This window comes from Cucurbitaria berberidis, assembly GCF_010015615.1.
Source record: "Cucurbitaria berberidis CBS 394.84 unplaced genomic scaffold K460scaffold_2, whole genome shotgun sequence".
Classification (NCBI taxonomy): domain Eukaryota; kingdom Fungi; phylum Ascomycota; class Dothideomycetes; order Pleosporales; family Cucurbitariaceae; genus Cucurbitaria; species Cucurbitaria berberidis.
Window position 1 is genome coordinate 157,623 of NW_024468936.1, and position 16,734 is coordinate 174,356.

General features: G+C 46.3%; 6 protein-coding genes across 6 annotated transcripts; 5 read left to right on the forward strand and 1 right to left on the reverse strand.

Annotated features, from left to right (window-relative positions):
* Window positions 1–377: 377 nt before the first annotated feature.
* Window positions 378–680, forward strand: K460DRAFT_352111 (uncharacterized protein; the record flags this gene model as incomplete). Its single annotated transcript, XM_040931619.1, has 1 exon — window positions 378–680. The coding sequence occupies one exon, from the start codon at window positions 378–380 to the stop codon at window positions 678–680; it is 303 nt and encodes a 100-aa protein (XP_040789477.1).
* Window positions 681–5,020: 4,340 nt separating this feature from the next.
* K460DRAFT_277728 (uncharacterized protein) lies at window positions 5,021–6,061 on the forward strand (the record flags this gene model as incomplete). The annotated part of the gene is made up of 1 exon (XM_040928199.1): window positions 5,021–6,061. One exon carries the CDS (start codon window positions 5,021–5,023, stop codon window positions 6,059–6,061), a length of 1,041 nt encoding a protein of 346 aa, XP_040789478.1.
* A 787-nt stretch (window positions 6,062–6,848) lies between these two features.
* K460DRAFT_50375 (Las1-domain-containing protein) lies at window positions 6,849–9,231 on the forward strand. Its single transcript, XM_040938465.1, has 3 exons — window positions 6,849–7,405; window positions 7,504–7,649; window positions 7,832–9,231. The coding sequence occupies exons 1-3, from the start codon at window positions 7,289–7,291 to the stop codon at window positions 8,877–8,879; spliced, it is 1,311 nt and encodes a 436-aa protein (XP_040789479.1). The 5' UTR covers window positions 6,849–7,288; the 3' UTR covers window positions 8,880–9,231.
* K460DRAFT_363044 (mitochondrial carrier) lies at window positions 9,087–10,892 on the reverse strand. Its single transcript, XM_040932749.1, has 5 exons — window positions 10,618–10,892; window positions 10,481–10,555; window positions 10,300–10,429; window positions 9,629–10,246; window positions 9,087–9,578 (listed from the first exon to the last, which is right to left on the reverse strand). The coding sequence occupies exons 1-5, from the start codon at window positions 10,632–10,634 to the stop codon at window positions 9,486–9,488; spliced, it is 933 nt and encodes a 310-aa protein (XP_040789480.1). The 5' UTR covers window positions 10,635–10,892; the 3' UTR covers window positions 9,087–9,485.
* Window positions 10,893–10,939: 47 nt separating this feature from the next.
* Window positions 10,940–12,513, forward strand: K460DRAFT_303875 (WD repeat-containing protein-like protein). Its single transcript, XM_040929961.1, has 2 exons — window positions 10,940–11,148; window positions 11,202–12,513. Exons 1-2 carry the CDS (start codon window positions 11,050–11,052, stop codon window positions 12,213–12,215), a joined length of 1,113 nt encoding a protein of 370 aa, XP_040789481.1. The 5' UTR covers window positions 10,940–11,049; the 3' UTR covers window positions 12,216–12,513.
* Window positions 12,514–14,804: 2,291 nt separating this feature from the next.
* On the forward strand, window positions 14,805–15,815 carry K460DRAFT_239852 (uncharacterized protein; the record flags this gene model as incomplete). The annotated part of the gene is made up of 1 exon (XM_040927308.1): window positions 14,805–15,815. A coding segment is annotated over one exon (1,011 nt), but the record flags the coding sequence as incomplete, so codon positions are not given.
* Between the last annotated feature and the right edge of the window lie 919 nt (window positions 15,816–16,734).

The window sequence follows — 16,734 nt, forward strand, 5'->3', positions numbered from 1 at the left end:
AGGCTACTACTGTGTGTGCTTGCTTTTCCCTCAGCGGTGCCTAACTAAGACAAGGATGCCTGCTCGACTGGCCGGATTCCTATAAACCCACTTGTTAGGCGCAATCCATAGTGATGGCACACGCTCCCACGCCAAGGGGGCGACCGATAGGCAGGCGGCTGCTCGCGTCCGGTGGGCTCAGACAGTTTCTCAGGCTTTGTTGGGCTGGCTTGAGAGAGTGTGTGTGTGTGTGAGGTGCGAGGCTGATGGGGATGCGTGTGCCGGGTGAAGGCTATGCGCTGACTGCTTGCTGCTGCAATCTCGGTGCGTGAGCTGTCCCGCCGTTGGCTGTGTGACCTCAGCTAGCGATGCAGATGTCTGATGCAAAGTCCCATGTCATGGGCTGTCCCCGCTGCAGACGGGCAGCTGGCAGGGGGCAGCTGGCCGCATGTCGGTTTCTGGAAGACGGTCGCGTAGGAGAGGCCAATGAAGGCTGTGGAGCAGCGCCCACCCCAGATCGCGCTTGGGTGCCCATGGGCCAGCAGCTTGGTTTGCCGGCGGCGGCACGCGCAACCAAGGAGGAGGTGCTGGGTAGTGGTGGTGGTGGGCGCGGTGGAGCAATTCACTCGCGTTGGGGCCGCTGGTTGGCTGGCGCTGGCGTCGAGAGTGGTGAAGGGAATGTCGTAGCGCAGCAGCCTTAGCTCGTCTCTCCACTCCTTCACTCTCGTCTTTCCGAAACTACTGCACCACCCCCAAGCCTGACCCCCATCCGCCCCTGATCTGTCTGTCGTCTGTCCATGTCCATGGATGACGGCGCCGAACACGCATCTCTGCCTCGATATGCACCTGCACCACTACCACCACCCACCGGCCAATCCCCTCCTGTATCACGCTGGGTGCCATACAACTGGCTTGGCCCACTCTCCAGCCTACGGCCTTGCCGGCCTTCTTCCACTAATTATGCCTCTCGCTGACGCGGCTAAGGGCCTGTTCGGTGACCTGGGCTGACCTAACCAGATTGGCCGGATTTGGCAGGTGGGGTGAAATGGAGTTAAAAATAGCGTTTTATTTAGTATTTTATTAGTTTTAATAAGCATAAATAAAAGTAGAAATTTGCTAGTAATATTATATAATTTTATATTTTTACTAGTATTTATAAAATTTATTTTTTACTTTTTTAAGCTTTTTTAAAAGTTTTTTTTTAATATTTTGCTCTTAACTACTAAATTTAAATTATTATTATTAAATTTTATATAATTGCAATAATAACTATTATTAATAATATTATTATTATTACTTTTACTAGTATAATTATTATTATTATTGCAGTTATTGCTTTTTACAACAAAAATTATTATTAACTATTTAGTATTAATTTTTAGTTTTTTAATTACTATTGCAGTAATTAATAAGTTACTAATTATTTAAGTAATTTACTATAATTATATACTAAAAATTAACTGCATTAATAAATATTTAATAATTTTATTTATAATTTACGTAAACTATAGTTAGTACGCAATAGTAATATATTAATTAAAAAAAAATTTTTTACTTTTTTTTATATTTGCGGCTATAAAATTAAATAGTAAAATACTAAATATAAGTGCAAGCAATTGCTTAATACTATATTAAAATAAATTATTTATTAATTTTGCTATATAGTACAGTTTTACTTATAATAAATAAAAAATTTTATAAAATTTTTTAAGTGCTGCTTAAACTATATTTTAAGCTTATATTACTAGCGTTAAATAAAATTTTAACTATAATATATAATAATTTAAAATATTAGCTAGCTTTTAAAAATTATATTAAAGCTTTAAATAGTACTTATTTTTACTTATATATTTTAGTAATAAAGCAGCAGCACTTTTATAATTATTATAGTAATTTAATTTAAAATATACTTGCTATTATTAACTTTAATATAAATTTTACTTACTTATTAGTAAAGTAGGAAGGCTCTATATATAATAATAGAATTTTTTAAAATATAAAATTTTAAAAATTTAAAGTATTAAAAGGATAATATTTTTTAGTAAATATAAGCTATGCTAATAGCAACCTAATGCTTTTGCTATACTATAAAATTTATTATTATTTATAAAAAATTAAAAAAATTAATTGCTAGCCTAAAACTAAGTTTAAATTATTTAATTACTGTTATTTAAGCTTTTAAAATATAGTAAAAAAATTTTTTAGTATTTTTAAATATTGCTAGTATATTTTTAATTACTTATATAAATTTTTTATTAAAACGCAGGTTAAATTTGTATACAGTTTTACTACTATTTATAATTTTATTAATAAGTATTATTTAGTTAATAAAAATTTTAAGTAGCTAAAATAGTATACGCATAAAAATATTAATTTAAAGTAGTATAAAATAAAAAATTGCTTTAATATAAGTATTATTAATAATAGTATAAGTAGCTAAAAAAAAAAAATTATAAATTTACTATAAAAAAAATATTGCAAGGCAATAAGGCACAATTTATAAAATTAAATATAGTATTATAGTAGAAAAAATGCAGTATTTAAAAAAGTTAAAATTTAAAATATTAAAATTAAAATATTATATATTACTTGTTTAGGCCTAGCGCTATATTTAAATATATAGTTTTATATAGCAATTGCTTATAATTACCTGCTATACTAGCTGCTTTATAAAATTAACTATTGCAAACTGCAAATTTAGCTTATATTTATATTAAAGCTATTTTATATTTAAAATATAGCTATTTTAAATAATTACTAAATAGTACTATTATATTAGTTACGCCTTTTACAGCTATTTATAGCTAATTATAAAGCTAATTACAGCTTAATATTTGCTAATTAGTATAGTTTTAGTACTACTATTTATTAAATATTTTAGTATACTTTATACTTTAAAAAATTAATATTTTAATTAATTTTTTTATTATTAACTATTTAAACTTTTTTAACTAAATTGCTATTACCTTTTTATATATAATGCTTTATTATAGCGTTAAAATTAACTATATTATTTAACTTGCCTAGCTATTTAAGCAGCTGCTTTTATACTTATTATTTTTTTATTTTTAGTATTTAAATTATAAACGTTTTAATAAAAAATTTATTTAAAAATATATTTATTAAGGCGTTCTGCAGCTTTATATTAAGTACTAAAAAATACTATAAAAATATTTAAATTGCTTTTTATTAATAATTTTATTTTATAGTATTAATAAAGGCTTTAAGTTAAAATATAATTGCAAAAATATAATAACTAAAATAGTTAGTTAATATAAATTTTTTTGCTTTTTTAATTATTTTAAATACTAATTAAATTGCAGGTTTTTTTTGCGAAAATATAGAGCTATTACTTTTATTTATTATTAATAATTAAAATTTTAATTAAAAAATTAAATTGCGCTTAATTAATAATATTGCTTTATTTTTATTTAAATTTTAAAACGCTTTTTTAATTATTATAATATTTTATTTAGTAGCAAGCATTTTATTAAACAACTAGCAGAATTATTTAATATTTTTTATAAATTAGTGCTTAAATTTACGCGCTTTTAAATAAGTATTAAAATATATTTTTAAAGCAATTAAATTGCTAATAATAATACTATTTTTATTAATACTAAAGCTAGATTAATCTGTAAGTTTAAACTAGACTTTTTAATTTTTTTTAATAGTATTATGCTTTAATTTATAGTTTAAAACAATAATAATAATAATTGCTAAAATAATATAAAATACTTTATATTTAGTATATTTTTATATTTTTTTTTTATACTTAAAGTCTGCGTAATAGCTGTATACAATTTTATTAATTAAAATATTTATAAAAGCTAATTTTATTATTTTTATTTAATATAATTGCAGCGTCGCTAGACTATAATATTATAATAATAATAATAATAATAATAATAATAATAATAACTGTAGCAATTGCAGCATTATAAAAAAAACAGGCTTATAAGAAAATTGCAGGCTTAGTAATAATAATATAAATAATATTTTTAATGCAATATACTGCAAAATAAAATTTAAAATAAATATTAATAGTTTTATATTAATAATAATAAAGTTAATAATGCGTACTATAAAAAAGTATAAAGTACTATAAAATAAAATTAATATTTTTAAGCGCTAAATAAGCTTTTTAATTTTAATTTTATTTAGGCTAAACTATTATATGCACTATTAGCCGCTTTTAGCTTAATACTATGCTTAAAATAGGCTTGAACTTACTATTTAAAATGGAGGGCACCGAACAGGCCCTAAAACATGACGCCGCCAAAAGTGCTGGCGTCCGCTATGCACCGTCCTTCTTCCTTCGTCCAACATCCATCCCATCGTCAGGGCTAGTTGACCGCCTGGAGGGCCACCGCCCCATGCACACGATGCTCCAACCCCTGGCACCGAGCCCAGCTGAGTCGCACTGGCAAAGTTGTTTAGTCGTGCCCGGAGCCTAGTCGCACTACGCATTCTCCCATCATCGCTGCGGGCATGCTACATTCCCTTGCCTGGCTGCTGTCTCGACGTCTCCTGCAACGGATGTGCTCCGTTGCGCCATGATACATCGGTACCCGCCTCGACTGTCTGCCTGCTGGTCCTGTGATTAGGTCATTCCTGGCGTCCTTTTCACATTCTGCATCCCATGCTGTCGTTGATCGTTCCAGCTGTGCCACTCGCCCTAGTCACAGCGCTCCCTACCGCGCCATCCCTTGGTGGGCCCCGTATTAGAACCTTTCCGTTCCTTGTTGCTTCTATTCCGCAATTAGCTCTTTTCGAGTTTCGTTAGCCTACCCTGGCATTCCTTGTACCATGACTCTTGCCGCGAGCTCGTCTTTCTCAATTTCCCCATCCACCCTTCCTAATATGTCTATATTTCTTGGCGCTCCATATACCTAAGCACATGCCCCCCCTCCAAGTCAGACAAGGCCGTTTGTGATCGATATAGCCGCCTGGTACTTTACTCACACAAACCGTTTGGACATATAGTCCCTCACCTCCACTGCTCATGACACGCACTTCACAACCATACGATCTCACCAACATGTCCAGCCTCATGCATCCCTCACAGCTCCAACGACGCACCTCTCGCAGCTCAGGCAGTCAGCCAGCAGGCCGTCCATCCCGCGTTGAAAAGCCCCGGAGCCATCAAAACAGTCCACGAACCATGGAGCGGAGAAAGACGACAACTGAAACCAAGCTATATGCTACCTTGGACGACCACTTCAAGATGATGTTCGGCGTCGCACCTGAGGAGGTGATTGAAGAGCGTCCACAGCCGAGCAGGCCCATGAGTTGGCATCCCTCGTCAACACGGTTCCAGGCTCCCCAATCAACAAGTTACTTCGATTGGTCACAACAATACTCAGCCTCTCCACGGAATTCTGTCCATGACTCTGAACACCACTTGCATTCTACACGCAACTCCATGTTCGAGACGACACCAGCCTACCCAAATGCGTATGGAATGCACAGAGACTCTGATGAGTCCGACTACAGCTGGCAGAGCGTTTCTCAGCAGACACCAGGCGATGTCTACTCAGTTCTTAACACTCCTACCACCGAGCCACTACCTTGGTATCTACAACAATGGGCTCAAAAAATTCAAGCACAAGCGCACATGGACTCACAAAATGGATCCACAGATTTCCTGCCTATTCAACACCCCACTGGACAAGACGAAGAGATGGAGGACGACGACGGCGAGAAGCTTGTAGCACTAGGTCTCTACGACACACCCGAACCATCATTGTTCTGGGGCGGTCTCGGTGAAGCTACGGGCAAGGGTCTGAAACTGGAAGAGACCTGGCAACCACCTGAAGACGAAGAGGGGGAAGATGAAGCAGACGACGCAAGCTCAGAGGCGAGCGTCGAGGAACCCTCACCGCCTCTTCCGCTAGCCAATCAACAGGCTCAGCAACTCCAGATGCCCGTTCGTGTCAAGACGCAAACACCCGGCAGTATGGAGGGTCAGAGCTTCTTCTTCGACGACGACGAGGCGGTGTCGAAGGAGTGGTGGTTTCATCAGCTAAAGCAGCCTGCCATGCCAGTGCGGGAAACTGGGTTGGGATACGGGTGGCTATGAAAGTGTGGAGCTCGTTTCAAGCATGTGTTTTGAAAACGCCATGTGTTCTCTTGTTCGATTTTTCATTATTTTTTGCATAGCGTGGCGTTTCGATTGCGGAAAGATTTGCGTATACCCAGCCTTCGATGGCAGAAGAGGACAGATGCTGGCTAGCTACAGCGTCAACAGGGCATGAGTCATACATGATAATAATACATCATAACTATGTGATCTTTACTTTCTCTCCTTCCCAAAGCCGTGACACGTCTCACCTGCACCACATCCCAACTACCATACAAATCAGCCGTCTCACCAACATGCATCCGCAACCATCTTACCCTCTTTCTGACTAATATGGGATGAACCATGCTCGCCAGCCTCGGCGCATCGCATCGCCGTAGCAAGGTAAATAGCGTACCAACAAAAGACCCGAAACACCACCTAACCGCAAAACTCTATTCCCTCGGCGTCATTGCGCAGCGCAGTCCACGTAGGTAAGTCGAGGCAGCAGCAGTCCGTTCACCGGCCTTACCACCCCACCCCACCCCTTGCCCCATCTTCTCGCCGCCTCGCTCGTCCAAAGATAGTCCGGCCGAACGCTCGCACCGGCAAACAAGCAGCGGCACCTGCACAGGTCCCCTCCCCCCTCCCAGCTCGCGGCACCTTCCATGAAATGAATTGTGGTACAATGTCCTTTTAGTGCAAGACGACGGGCAGAATGGCTTGCTTTGCTTATTACCGAGGCTGGCTAATAAGCTGGGCTACTAGCTAGCTGGCTAGCTGGGCTCTGGGCTGGGCTGGATGGGCTAGGGATGGCTGCCACGCTACAACGACGGGACTCAGCCCTAGCGCATAACAAGGCTTTTAAAAGGGCGAGATGAGAAGGGTACGGGAAAGACGGCGGGTGAATTGAGGACCTAGCTGAGCAAGCGGGGTCGGTTAGGCGTGGTGTGGTATGGATGGTGTACGTCACTAGTACTGGCCGGCCGCCTGAGGTCTGAGGTGGAGACAGTGAATTTCGGGGCGCGCGCGTATCGAGCGTACCTATCGATAAGGACCTTATCGGGAAATTCGAGAATAATTTTCTTTGGAGGCGCGTAGACACGTGCTTACGGTCCTCTCACGCTTCGGAGGAACGCATCGCGCCTTTGGCCAATCGCAGGCTGAATTATATTGGTTCACACATATCGATAGCTTAATTGAGTAGTACATTGGTGCACATATCGATAGCTTAACGGAGTACTGAGTATGGAGTCTCATACTCACTTCGTCGTCACCGCATGGCGCAACAGGCTAGAGCTGCTGCAGTTGCGGCAGGACTTGTACAGTCCCGAGACAAGTAAACGGGAGAGCGCGGCGAACAAGGTAAGCTGATATACATCCCTTCGTGTTGGTGGTCTGGGAGTTGTTGTGTGTCTCGGGGGTAGATGACGCATGGGCTCTGTACGCTGATATCAGGTTAGGTGTTTGCATGGCGGCTACGCAAACCAGATGGCCTGCCGCTGCTGCTCGAGTCCACGGCCGATATTGTCGATGTTCTTCTTCAAGATGAGAGGGCAGAGTTGAAGCATAATGCTTTGCGGTTGCTGTATGCTACTGCCATCTCAAGGTAGGCTGCTTTTCCCATTCTCGTGGTCTCATCTCCAACTTCACATTGATATCTTGCTTCTCTTCTCTGCATCTTGTTTCGTTTTAATCATCGTTATTCTCTTCTTCTCTGTGTCCTCCACAAAATCGATTTCTCAATTCATCCCCAGAACCGTGTAGAAGTCCTCAATTAACCTCTCCCAGATTTGTCACCGGGCTAGCAGACACCCAAATCGAACTGACCCGCGACCGCCCCGCGTGGTTCCCACCCGGAAAGTCCCTCCAACTCCCCCTCGGCCTTCTGGAAACACGGCATCGCATCGTCCATCGTCACATGCCCTCGCTCGCCGAGCTAAAACGCGCAGCCAAAGACAGCCTAGAGTGGCTGTGGGAATGGTACTGGAGCCAGCTCGACCATGCCTTCTCTCTTGCTAAAGCGGACGCCGACGAAGCAGAGCCTCAAGAGCTAGTCAAGGAAAAACTCAACACCATATTAAAAACCTATGTGAAAGAGCGGAAGAACGAAATCAAAACCCGAAAGAAGGATGCAAACGCAGCATCTAACGCTTTATCGACGTATAACCTCCGCTTCGCACCAAGCAGCACATCCACCCCGTCGACTCAGACACAACGCCTCTTACTGCACCTGCTAGTAGAAGACAAAATGATGCTCCCTACAGACAAGAAGCTCGGGTCCAGCATGTCCGGCGCATTCCTCATCTGGTCGCCCTTCCTCCTCACGTTCTGCGCCTCAGCCAACCTACCCCTGCCCACGCTCCTCGACCACCTAATGAGCGCAATGAACGCCCCCTCCGCCGCACGCAATACAGTGCATCCGGACCTCGATCCCGTGAGAGAAGGGCTCTCCGCGTGGACCGTGCAGATCCTCACTTCACCTGACTGGGCATCTCGCCGTAGCGGCAGCGGCCTCGAAGACACGCTCACGCACCTTTTTTCAGCGCCAACGTACTGGAACGTCAGGACTGCGGAGAAATTGCTGGAAAGCGGGCATGTCCCGCATGCGCAGCAGTGGCGCGCTATCTTGCACGCTGCTGCGAATGAGGGCGGGGACGAGATGGATGTTGATGGCAAGGTGGTGGTAAGTGGAGAGGACTTGGCGGTGAAGAATGTGGGGATAGAAGGAGTAGGAGCGGCCCCTAGAGAAAAGATCAAGGGACCGAGGAAAGCGCTGGGTATGTGGAGGCCGAGACCGATTGGGTGGGTGCCGGAGGGGTGGGAAGAGGATGAATAATGGCTCTCAGCTTAGAGGAGAATTATATCAGGGACTTAAATTGCGGTGCTTTATCCTTTCGCTACGGATTCATCTGTTGTGAATGCCATGTTATACACGTTTGCAGTTTCTCCCAATCATCTTATCTCTACTCGAGGGACATGAGGTGCGCGCTGCACTGGTGGTAGTAAGTTTTCCCGTCATTCCAGCTTATTATCACGAGACATATCGCGAGTAAACTTCTACGCAGTTGATTACATATGTTATTCAAATCATTTGCGTGCTGTAGGTAGTGAAGCGTCCTGAAGCCGAGAACCAAGTTCCTACACTAATCATACAGTACAGCGTTCTGACGGACTAGCCTTATGAGACCTTCGTACAGACGCCGTGGAAAATAGCTCTAGCAGGCGTAGTAGGTAAACCAATCCCAAGCGGACCATGATCCCAAGCTTTTTGTCCAAAACACCCGACCCACAGATAGACCATCTTTTCTAAGCCCCCAAGCTCCAATGACCCTAAAGGAAGCAAGAATCCGAGCCGTCTTCGCCGAACGTCGTGCGCTATGCTAGCCAATATGGAGGAAATTGTACAGTGTGGAAATGTTACGTTCAAACCAGATCATTCTTGTCATATCTTCGCCTTGGTCTCTGGGGACAGTATCCGGTCTTCTACTTTGCGCATCATCTTAATCGTTTGCTCGGCGAGAGTAAGGGTGAGAATCTAAGTCAAATCAGCAAACGTCCTCTCTTGATGACGAATGCAGAACTTACCGTATGCGGCAGGATCCTCGCAAGATGCGCGAAATAACCCTTGTACACAGCCAAAATGCCCTCTGTCTTGACCGTCCGGTATAAGCAGTCAAAGGCGGACGTGTAGAGATTGCCCGTTTGGTTGTACATGCGCGACATGACCGTGTCGGGAGGATGCATAACGCAGCATACCACAAAGCCGCTTGCCGTACTACTGGCAATGTGTAATGGCATGCCCTCCTCCATACCAAAGTGCTTGACTAGTCGCCTTTTCGCAAAGAAATACGTTGGGAGCTGCACTGAGCTACCGAAGCCCGTTCGTACCATGGCTGGGCCTACGCCCCTGTATAGGCCTTTGATTCCTTCTGACGTATATATTTGCCGCATGCCGTCCACAGCATTTTTGTAGTGGTGTTGGGTTCCCACGGGGAGAAAGGGGGAAAAGGATTGTAGGCGCGTTTTCACGAGGAAAAAGGGCGAGCCAGCTGCGGCTCCGAGGATGCCTGATGCTGCGCCGGAGAATAGGTTTATGCCAAAGGATTGAACTGCGGCGTCTTTGTATATGGCGTTGGTGAGGGTCTTGCGAAGAGGCTCGTAGAAGCCGAGACGGCAACCGTTGAGCGTCATTTGGTAGATGTACTGGGCGCGTTAGTATTCCAAGTGACAAGGCAGAGGGGAATTGGAAGTCGTACGGCGCATCCCAGACCACGCAGTAAACCCTTTGGTCCTTCATTCTTCAAGATGACGCCTACGCCATGGAAGACGCCTCTGTATAACCGCGGAGCGTCCTTCCTTGACTGAAGCTCTCCCTGCAACTGTAATCTGAGCATTCGTCAACGAGCTGTTTTACGCATGCCTTGGAGACTCGCGCACCGGATCTTGACCGTTTCGAATCCGTGGGTAACCGTCACAGCACCGCATGCTGCTATGCCGCCAGCAATGAAAGATCTAATCGCGTCGCCTGTTAGTACACGTGTCAAAGACGCTCGACTGACCTAAAAAGCACCTACCCAATTGTTGTGGACATGTTCACTTTTTTTTTTGCGACAGCCGCCCGGAGTGGAAGAAAGCTGGGGAATCCTGGCTCTTCACTCTTGGCTGTGTAGTGTTGCTACCGCGCTGTCATGGACCAAGAAGAGAAAGTTGCCCCAAAGGAGACGAGACCGAGGCGGCGATGCTGACGTTCTACTCCTTTTCTAGAAAAAAGTCGGTGATGATGATGCTGGAGCTGATTATCCGGTGTCGGTTCCGAGAACGGAGATGGCCGCCAAGCCCGAAAGCTGCAGGGTTCGAGCTGTCTCAAAGGAGCTTTTCGCGCATTCCACCGGCTTATATGTTTTGACAACTGCGCGTGGAATCACCTCAACTGCAATTGGAGGCGGTCTAAGCGAAGTGGAGATGCAGCCGAACACTGCCGAAGAGACGTAGAGTTCACATCTGCCATGGCGCCTGGGTCAGCGACGCCTGGGGCTCCTCCTCCGCCCGCAGGGCCTCCGACGCAGAAAGTTAGCGACGTCATCACCAGCTTCCGGCCTCAAAGAGTGAGACGCCCTGCGCCGTTGGCCTCGATAGACAAGGCTCACACATTGTACAGCGCTTCAAGCCCAGCTCCCAAGGCACCTCGGTGACCTCGCTTGACTTTGACGACACGGGCGAGCTCGCCATTGTAGCCCGCGACGACGACACTCTCCAAATCTACAACTGCAAAGAAGGCAAGCATGCCAAAGAGCTCAAATCGCAAAAGTACGGCGTGCATCTCGCCCGCTTTAGCCACCATGCGCAGAGCATCATCTACGCCTCCACCAAGGTCGACGACACGATTCGCTTCCTCAGTACGCATGACAACAGCTACATACGGTATTTCAAGGGGCATACCGATACCGTGACGAGCATACAGCTGTGTCCGAGCTCAGATACCTTCATGAGCTGCTCCAAAGACAACACCGTGAAGCTGTGGAATCTGTCCAGTCCGAGTTACCATGGCCTGCTTAATCTGCACGCGCCGTATCTCGCAGCCTATGATCCTTCGGCGACCGTCATAGCAATCGCTTCACCACAAACACACTCCGTTTTACTTTACGACATACGAAACTACGACAAGCCGCCGTTTGCCCACTTCGACCTGCTCGAGCTGGAGCAACGCTTCCTCGGGTCACAGAAGGGCGATTGGACAAAGATTGAGTTTACCAATGACGGCAAGAACTTGATCATCGCCACAAACGGTGCCGGCCACTTTGTGCTCGACGCCTTCTCGGGCGATATCCAGCATTTCTGCTACCGTAAAGCCGGATCCTCTGGTCGTCTCGCACCCGGCGCATCTTCTAATCACAGCAATGGCACGGCCAATGGCAATACACCCGCAAATGGGCAGGGAGACGTGTGCGTCACGCAGGATGGCCAGTACCTCCTCGGCGGTAGCGGCGACGACGGTCTTTTGGTGTGGCACATTGCAAAGGCACCAGCGCCGAACAACATTCTCGAGCCCATGGAGAAATTACCTGGACAAGGGAAGAGCGCGATTGTGGGGGTGAATCCTAGGACGAATCTGATAGCGACCGCGGATAAGGATCTTTTGCTGTGGCAGCCGGATCCGGACTTGATGATGTGAGAAAGCGTGAAGGACAACGATGACCGAATGAGAGCAAATTTTACGTTTTTCTGTAGCAGAAGCGTTCCAGAAAAGAGCAGGTAGCGGCTGTCAACATCTCTATCTGGATCAACGACGCCCTCCCATACTGTAGACTCTAGGGACCTGGCTCGCCAGGATAAGGGGGGGCATGCATGCAGAAACATGTTGGTTTTAGTGCGAAATGCCTCACATATCAGGACGCAAAGTCAGCCTACGCCAATGGGCGCATTTCAACATTTATCACAAATAGATGAGAATTCAATTTGAATCAGACAACTAGTAACCGTTCCGTGATGCCAAGTGTGACATGAGAATCTCGTTTGTGCAAGACTTCCACTTTGAGATACTGTAAAGTTTTCCGCCACTGCTGCGGGGATTGGATCTACCTTCCTCTTCTGGCGCGCATTTCGACTTGGCCATTTCGCAAGCTTGCTACTACAATAAACCTCTCGCAACGGGGCCAGAATCGCATGCATCCTCAAAGCAGCCCATTTTCACGCATATCCATCCATTCGATCGAATGAGCTTTCTTGTATAAATACCCATTACGTTTACCAGCAACGTCACTGGAGACTCACTGCGGTACTTTTTCCTCCCTGCAGGAAGGGGGCGTTTTGCTCCGCCAGTTTGCTTTTTCTCGCGCGGCAGGGGAGACGAGGGAATTTTCATGGGGCGTGAGACTGAGCCTCACGATTGCATGCATGGCGCTATGGATGTAGCGTTGTCGCCGTCCTGCGAAGCCGCTTAGGGGTTGAACTTGGCCCCCCATCAACATGGGCGTTTGTGATAAGTGAGCCCAGGGAAGGCGATGGAGGTCGCCGACATGCGACCTGGACGCTGACTGTGACTGACTACCTCTGACTCGTGACCGGTTGCAGAACGCAGAATGCGGAGGAGAGGATACGCGTTACGCCAGCCATTGACGTGACGAAGCGTGGTGTTGGGTTCAAAGTGCGGAGTGCAGAGTGCATAACGCAGTGGACATGCAGTGTGAGGTGGAGTTTGCAGCCTTCGGGTGCGCAGAAACGTAAAGGATTGCTACTCGTCGTCGTACACTGTGAAAGAAAGTTTTGACATTGATGGTTAGTTAGTTGTCAGTCTGGCAATGCTGCCCAGCATCGTATTCCTTCGCTTGTAGGCAGGGCTGATTCGTCAAGGCGCGTTTTGACAATTGCCGGCGTGGCGGGACGAGACGTTGGGAAACGGACTAGATGGAATGCGTCTGAGATGCATATTTCATGAAGCTTGATCACTTTACTGAGTGAGGGACAGCTGGCAGGGCCTCGTATCGATGGTGTGGCAAAACTAGAAGAGGGGTTTAGTCACAGCTCCGTGCCCCTGAATACATTCGCCTAGAATGGGCCTTTTGAGAGCAAAATGAAGCGTCGATTTCAGTCTTCGCATCTAGAGCTGAGGGGAAGACCGATCACGACATGCATCCCAACCCAGGACTGTCGGATCGTCGGCGGCTAGGCCCTGGATAGTGCTCGAGGATCAAAACTGGGTCTCGTTCCTGCTGTTCCTGTTCGCTATACACCTCGCACGCGCGTTGTCTCCATCGTGTCAGGCGGCAGAGGAGCGAGTAATGACATTCCAAGGCAAACTGTTGAAGCCCATGACCCTTTTGGCTGAAAAGTCTGTATTTGAAATGACAAGATGGCATGAAATTCCAGGACGGTCGTTGGACGAGATGGGCAAGATATTGGCTGATCGCAAGCCGGGTTTCGCGGGCGGGAGCCTCGAGCCTCACGATTGAAGATGATTTGCAGGAGACTTTCTGCGACTCGTGCTCCTTTTTCGTCCCCTGCTCATCGACGAAAACGTCGTTGCATTGCCTCCTCCTCCGTCATGTCGCTGTCCTGTAGCCTCACAAACCCACCCCACCCCCTTGAGCATGTCAGAGTTTTCAGTGCTCACTTCAGCAACGATGAGTGTCTGGACGCGGTGGCTTGCGGGCTGTTCACACGTTGTCCAGTAATGTTGTCGAGACGGTCTTCTAGACTAACGAGGCATTGGGCGCGGTGTGGGTGGGCGCAGTCTGGGGCGACAAGGATTCTTCTCCGCATCGTGCCCAAAGCGTCGGGTCATCTGTACGGCTGGTGCAGTCTGGCGATATTATTAGGCCCCTCTCCTTCACTCGATTCTGTGCTCTGACAGCTTGTTTTCTTCGACTGCGTACGGTCGTTTCATCGGTGAAGCGCTGGAGTTCCGATCACGATAACTGGGAGAAATCAATCCGGCACGCATCCGCTTTCGGGCCCTCGGAAATGGTCTCGTGATGCCTCAGGGACGGCGACATTGGATGAAAAGCACCCAAGCTAAAATCGGTCGAATCTAGTAGTGTATAGTAGTACAACTTGGCCCAATCCGCGAGATTTCTGGCTTCTTGGAACATCCACCAGTCGAACAACGTCGTCGAGCACCACTGCGAACAGGTGTTAGATTAGAAATGCCGAATCGTGTCAGCTCCATTTCTCGAATGCAACACATGAAGCTGGGCAACGGAGGATGATGCAAGCCGACCTCGAGCACGCATCATCAGCAGCAGTCTGGACTTTTCCATTCGCGATTCCAAGCCCGGCACAGACTACCCTGGCATTCAGTATACCACCACAGCCCGAAATGGGGCTTACCTTCCTGCCCCAACCGCCTCCATCCAGGCCAAAAAAGCGCAGTCGGGCAGCAGCAGACATAGATGGCGAGCACTCTTGCCTACAGAAGAAGAAGCGCAGACTAAGACTGTTCCTCATCACTTCTCGCTTGTCACCACAGTTCTCCCACCCAGCTACCAACATTGTCGACCGAGGGAGCTCCAAGATTGCAGTATGGGCCAAGCAGAAAGCCCTTGGACGTAACCTCCTAAGGAAAGCTGCCATTTTGAACCGTATACGGAGACGAGCCGTCTCGGCTAGAGAAGTCGAGGACGGGCATGGACGGGTACTCGTCGAGCAAGAGCGGGAGCAAGAGGAGCTTGAGTTGGCGAGGTTGGAGTTCGAGCATGGTAGCGTAGACACGTACACGCGACCTGTCTTGTCACAGACGCATTCCGTTCCCCCAGCTGCTGCCATTCGGACAGGAGGTCATTTCGTCATCTCTGGATCCCCAACCAGCTCTCCGTCTACATCTAGGAGTCCATCACCCACTGCACCTTCGCCACCACGAGGTATTGCCGACGAAGAGGCCTCGGAGTATCGCTCGCCAAACGAAGCCTACGCACACTCACCGCCGCGTGCTCAACTACCGAGGAGGGACTACCTTCCTTTACCACCGTCTCCACTTGGTCTATCCAACTACGACGCCTTTGATGTCGACGACGAGATTCCGGATCCGTATGCACATCTCGACGACGACGAAGAGGATGAAGTGCCGTCGTATCCATTCGACGAAGAAGTAAATGCCAACCCCTTCTCCCCCTCTACAGTCACAGTCACCTCTTCGACGACAGTGCAGACTGGCACCACACAGGCCGTCGAGACACCGCCACAAAGCGCGTATTCAGACCTGAACGCCCTTGACCCAGAGGAGGCAGTGTTTGGCGACTACGACCAAGGTAGCGAAGGCGTTGACGCCGTTTGGCCCAGTACATTCGCACAAGAGCCGGCATCATCAGCATCACCAGACTTGGCGACCTTGTTAGCAACCGCAGCTCCCACCACATCGAAACGGACAGACTCGTTCGCCACGTCGCCCAATTTCCGGCCTCAAATACCGACGCAATTTATATCACCGAATTCGAACTTTATCTTAGCCACATCTTCATCACCATCGCCAAACTTCACATCATCCTCGTCATTATCGCCGAACTTTACTTCTTCTACGGCCCTAGCATCAGCATCAGCATTATCAGCATCAACAAAAACATCACCAAGCTTCACTTCTGCGCCCTCTATCTCATCAACAACATCAACATTACCATCTACGTCGCCGAACTTCACAGCGGTAGACGCTCCCACACTACGTAAACATTCCAATTCGAATTCTAGTCTAAATGAGTTTGAGGACGAAGCAACTACCCAGCGGGAAAAGCGTAGATAGAGGGAGATTATATTTGTGCGGTTTGGAGAGTAGATGCTTTACTACTTGAGTACCTTTGGTCAGGTGTTAGGGTTGGAAAAAAACAAAAAAGGCAGGTTTTATCTCGTTGCTGTAGTGTAAAATTAGTAGCATTTTTGTCATCTGGGGCGGTGGGCTGGTGTCTTCTTTTATCCCTCTGAAAAGTCTTCTTGGGAAAAGCTTGTGGCATTGGGGTGGGGTGGTCTGAATACTTGCATGCATGGCACTGGAGCTAGCTGTTATGTGGGCCATCTGACTGGCTCGACGCATAAGGAATATACCTGTGTTTGGTTGAAGATGATGTGTACAATACCAAAATCTAACTCGAGGGCAAAATTTTATAGGGAAAGGTAGCAATTCCACATTCAAGAACGATTCCATCAAGACAGACTCTAAGTCACTACTTGCTGCGGTTTGCTTTTCCGACGGCTACGACGTAGTAAAC

Excerpts from the sequence above, each read along its gene's own strand:
- K460DRAFT_303875 (XM_040929961.1), top strand. The coding sequence starts at position 11,050 with ATGGCGCCTGGGTCAGCGACGCCTGGGGCTCCTCCTCCGCCCGCAGGG. Across the intron at positions 11,149-11,201 it reads CCAGCTTCCGGCCTCAAAGA|CGCTTCAAGCCCAGCTCCCA; the intron begins GTGAGACGCCCT and ends CACATTGTACAG.
- K460DRAFT_50375 (XM_040938465.1), top strand. The coding sequence starts at position 7,289 with ATGGAGTCTCATACTCACTTCGTCGTCACCGCATGGCGCAACAGGCTA. Across the intron at positions 7,406-7,503 it reads GGGAGAGCGCGGCGAACAAG|GTGTTTGCATGGCGGCTACG; the intron begins GTAAGCTGATAT and ends ATATCAGGTTAG. Across the intron at positions 7,650-7,831 it reads TATGCTACTGCCATCTCAAG|ATTTGTCACCGGGCTAGCAG; the intron begins GTAGGCTGCTTT and ends AACCTCTCCCAG.
- K460DRAFT_363044 (XM_040932749.1), bottom strand. Across the intron at positions 10,430-10,480 it reads TTCGAAACGGTCAAGATCCG|ATTACAGTTGCAGGGAGAGC; the intron begins GTGCGCGAGTCT and ends ACGAATGCTCAG. Across the intron at positions 10,247-10,299 it reads TGCGTGGTCTGGGATGCGCC|TACATCTACCAAATGACGCT; the intron begins GTACGACTTCCA and ends TAACGCGCCCAG.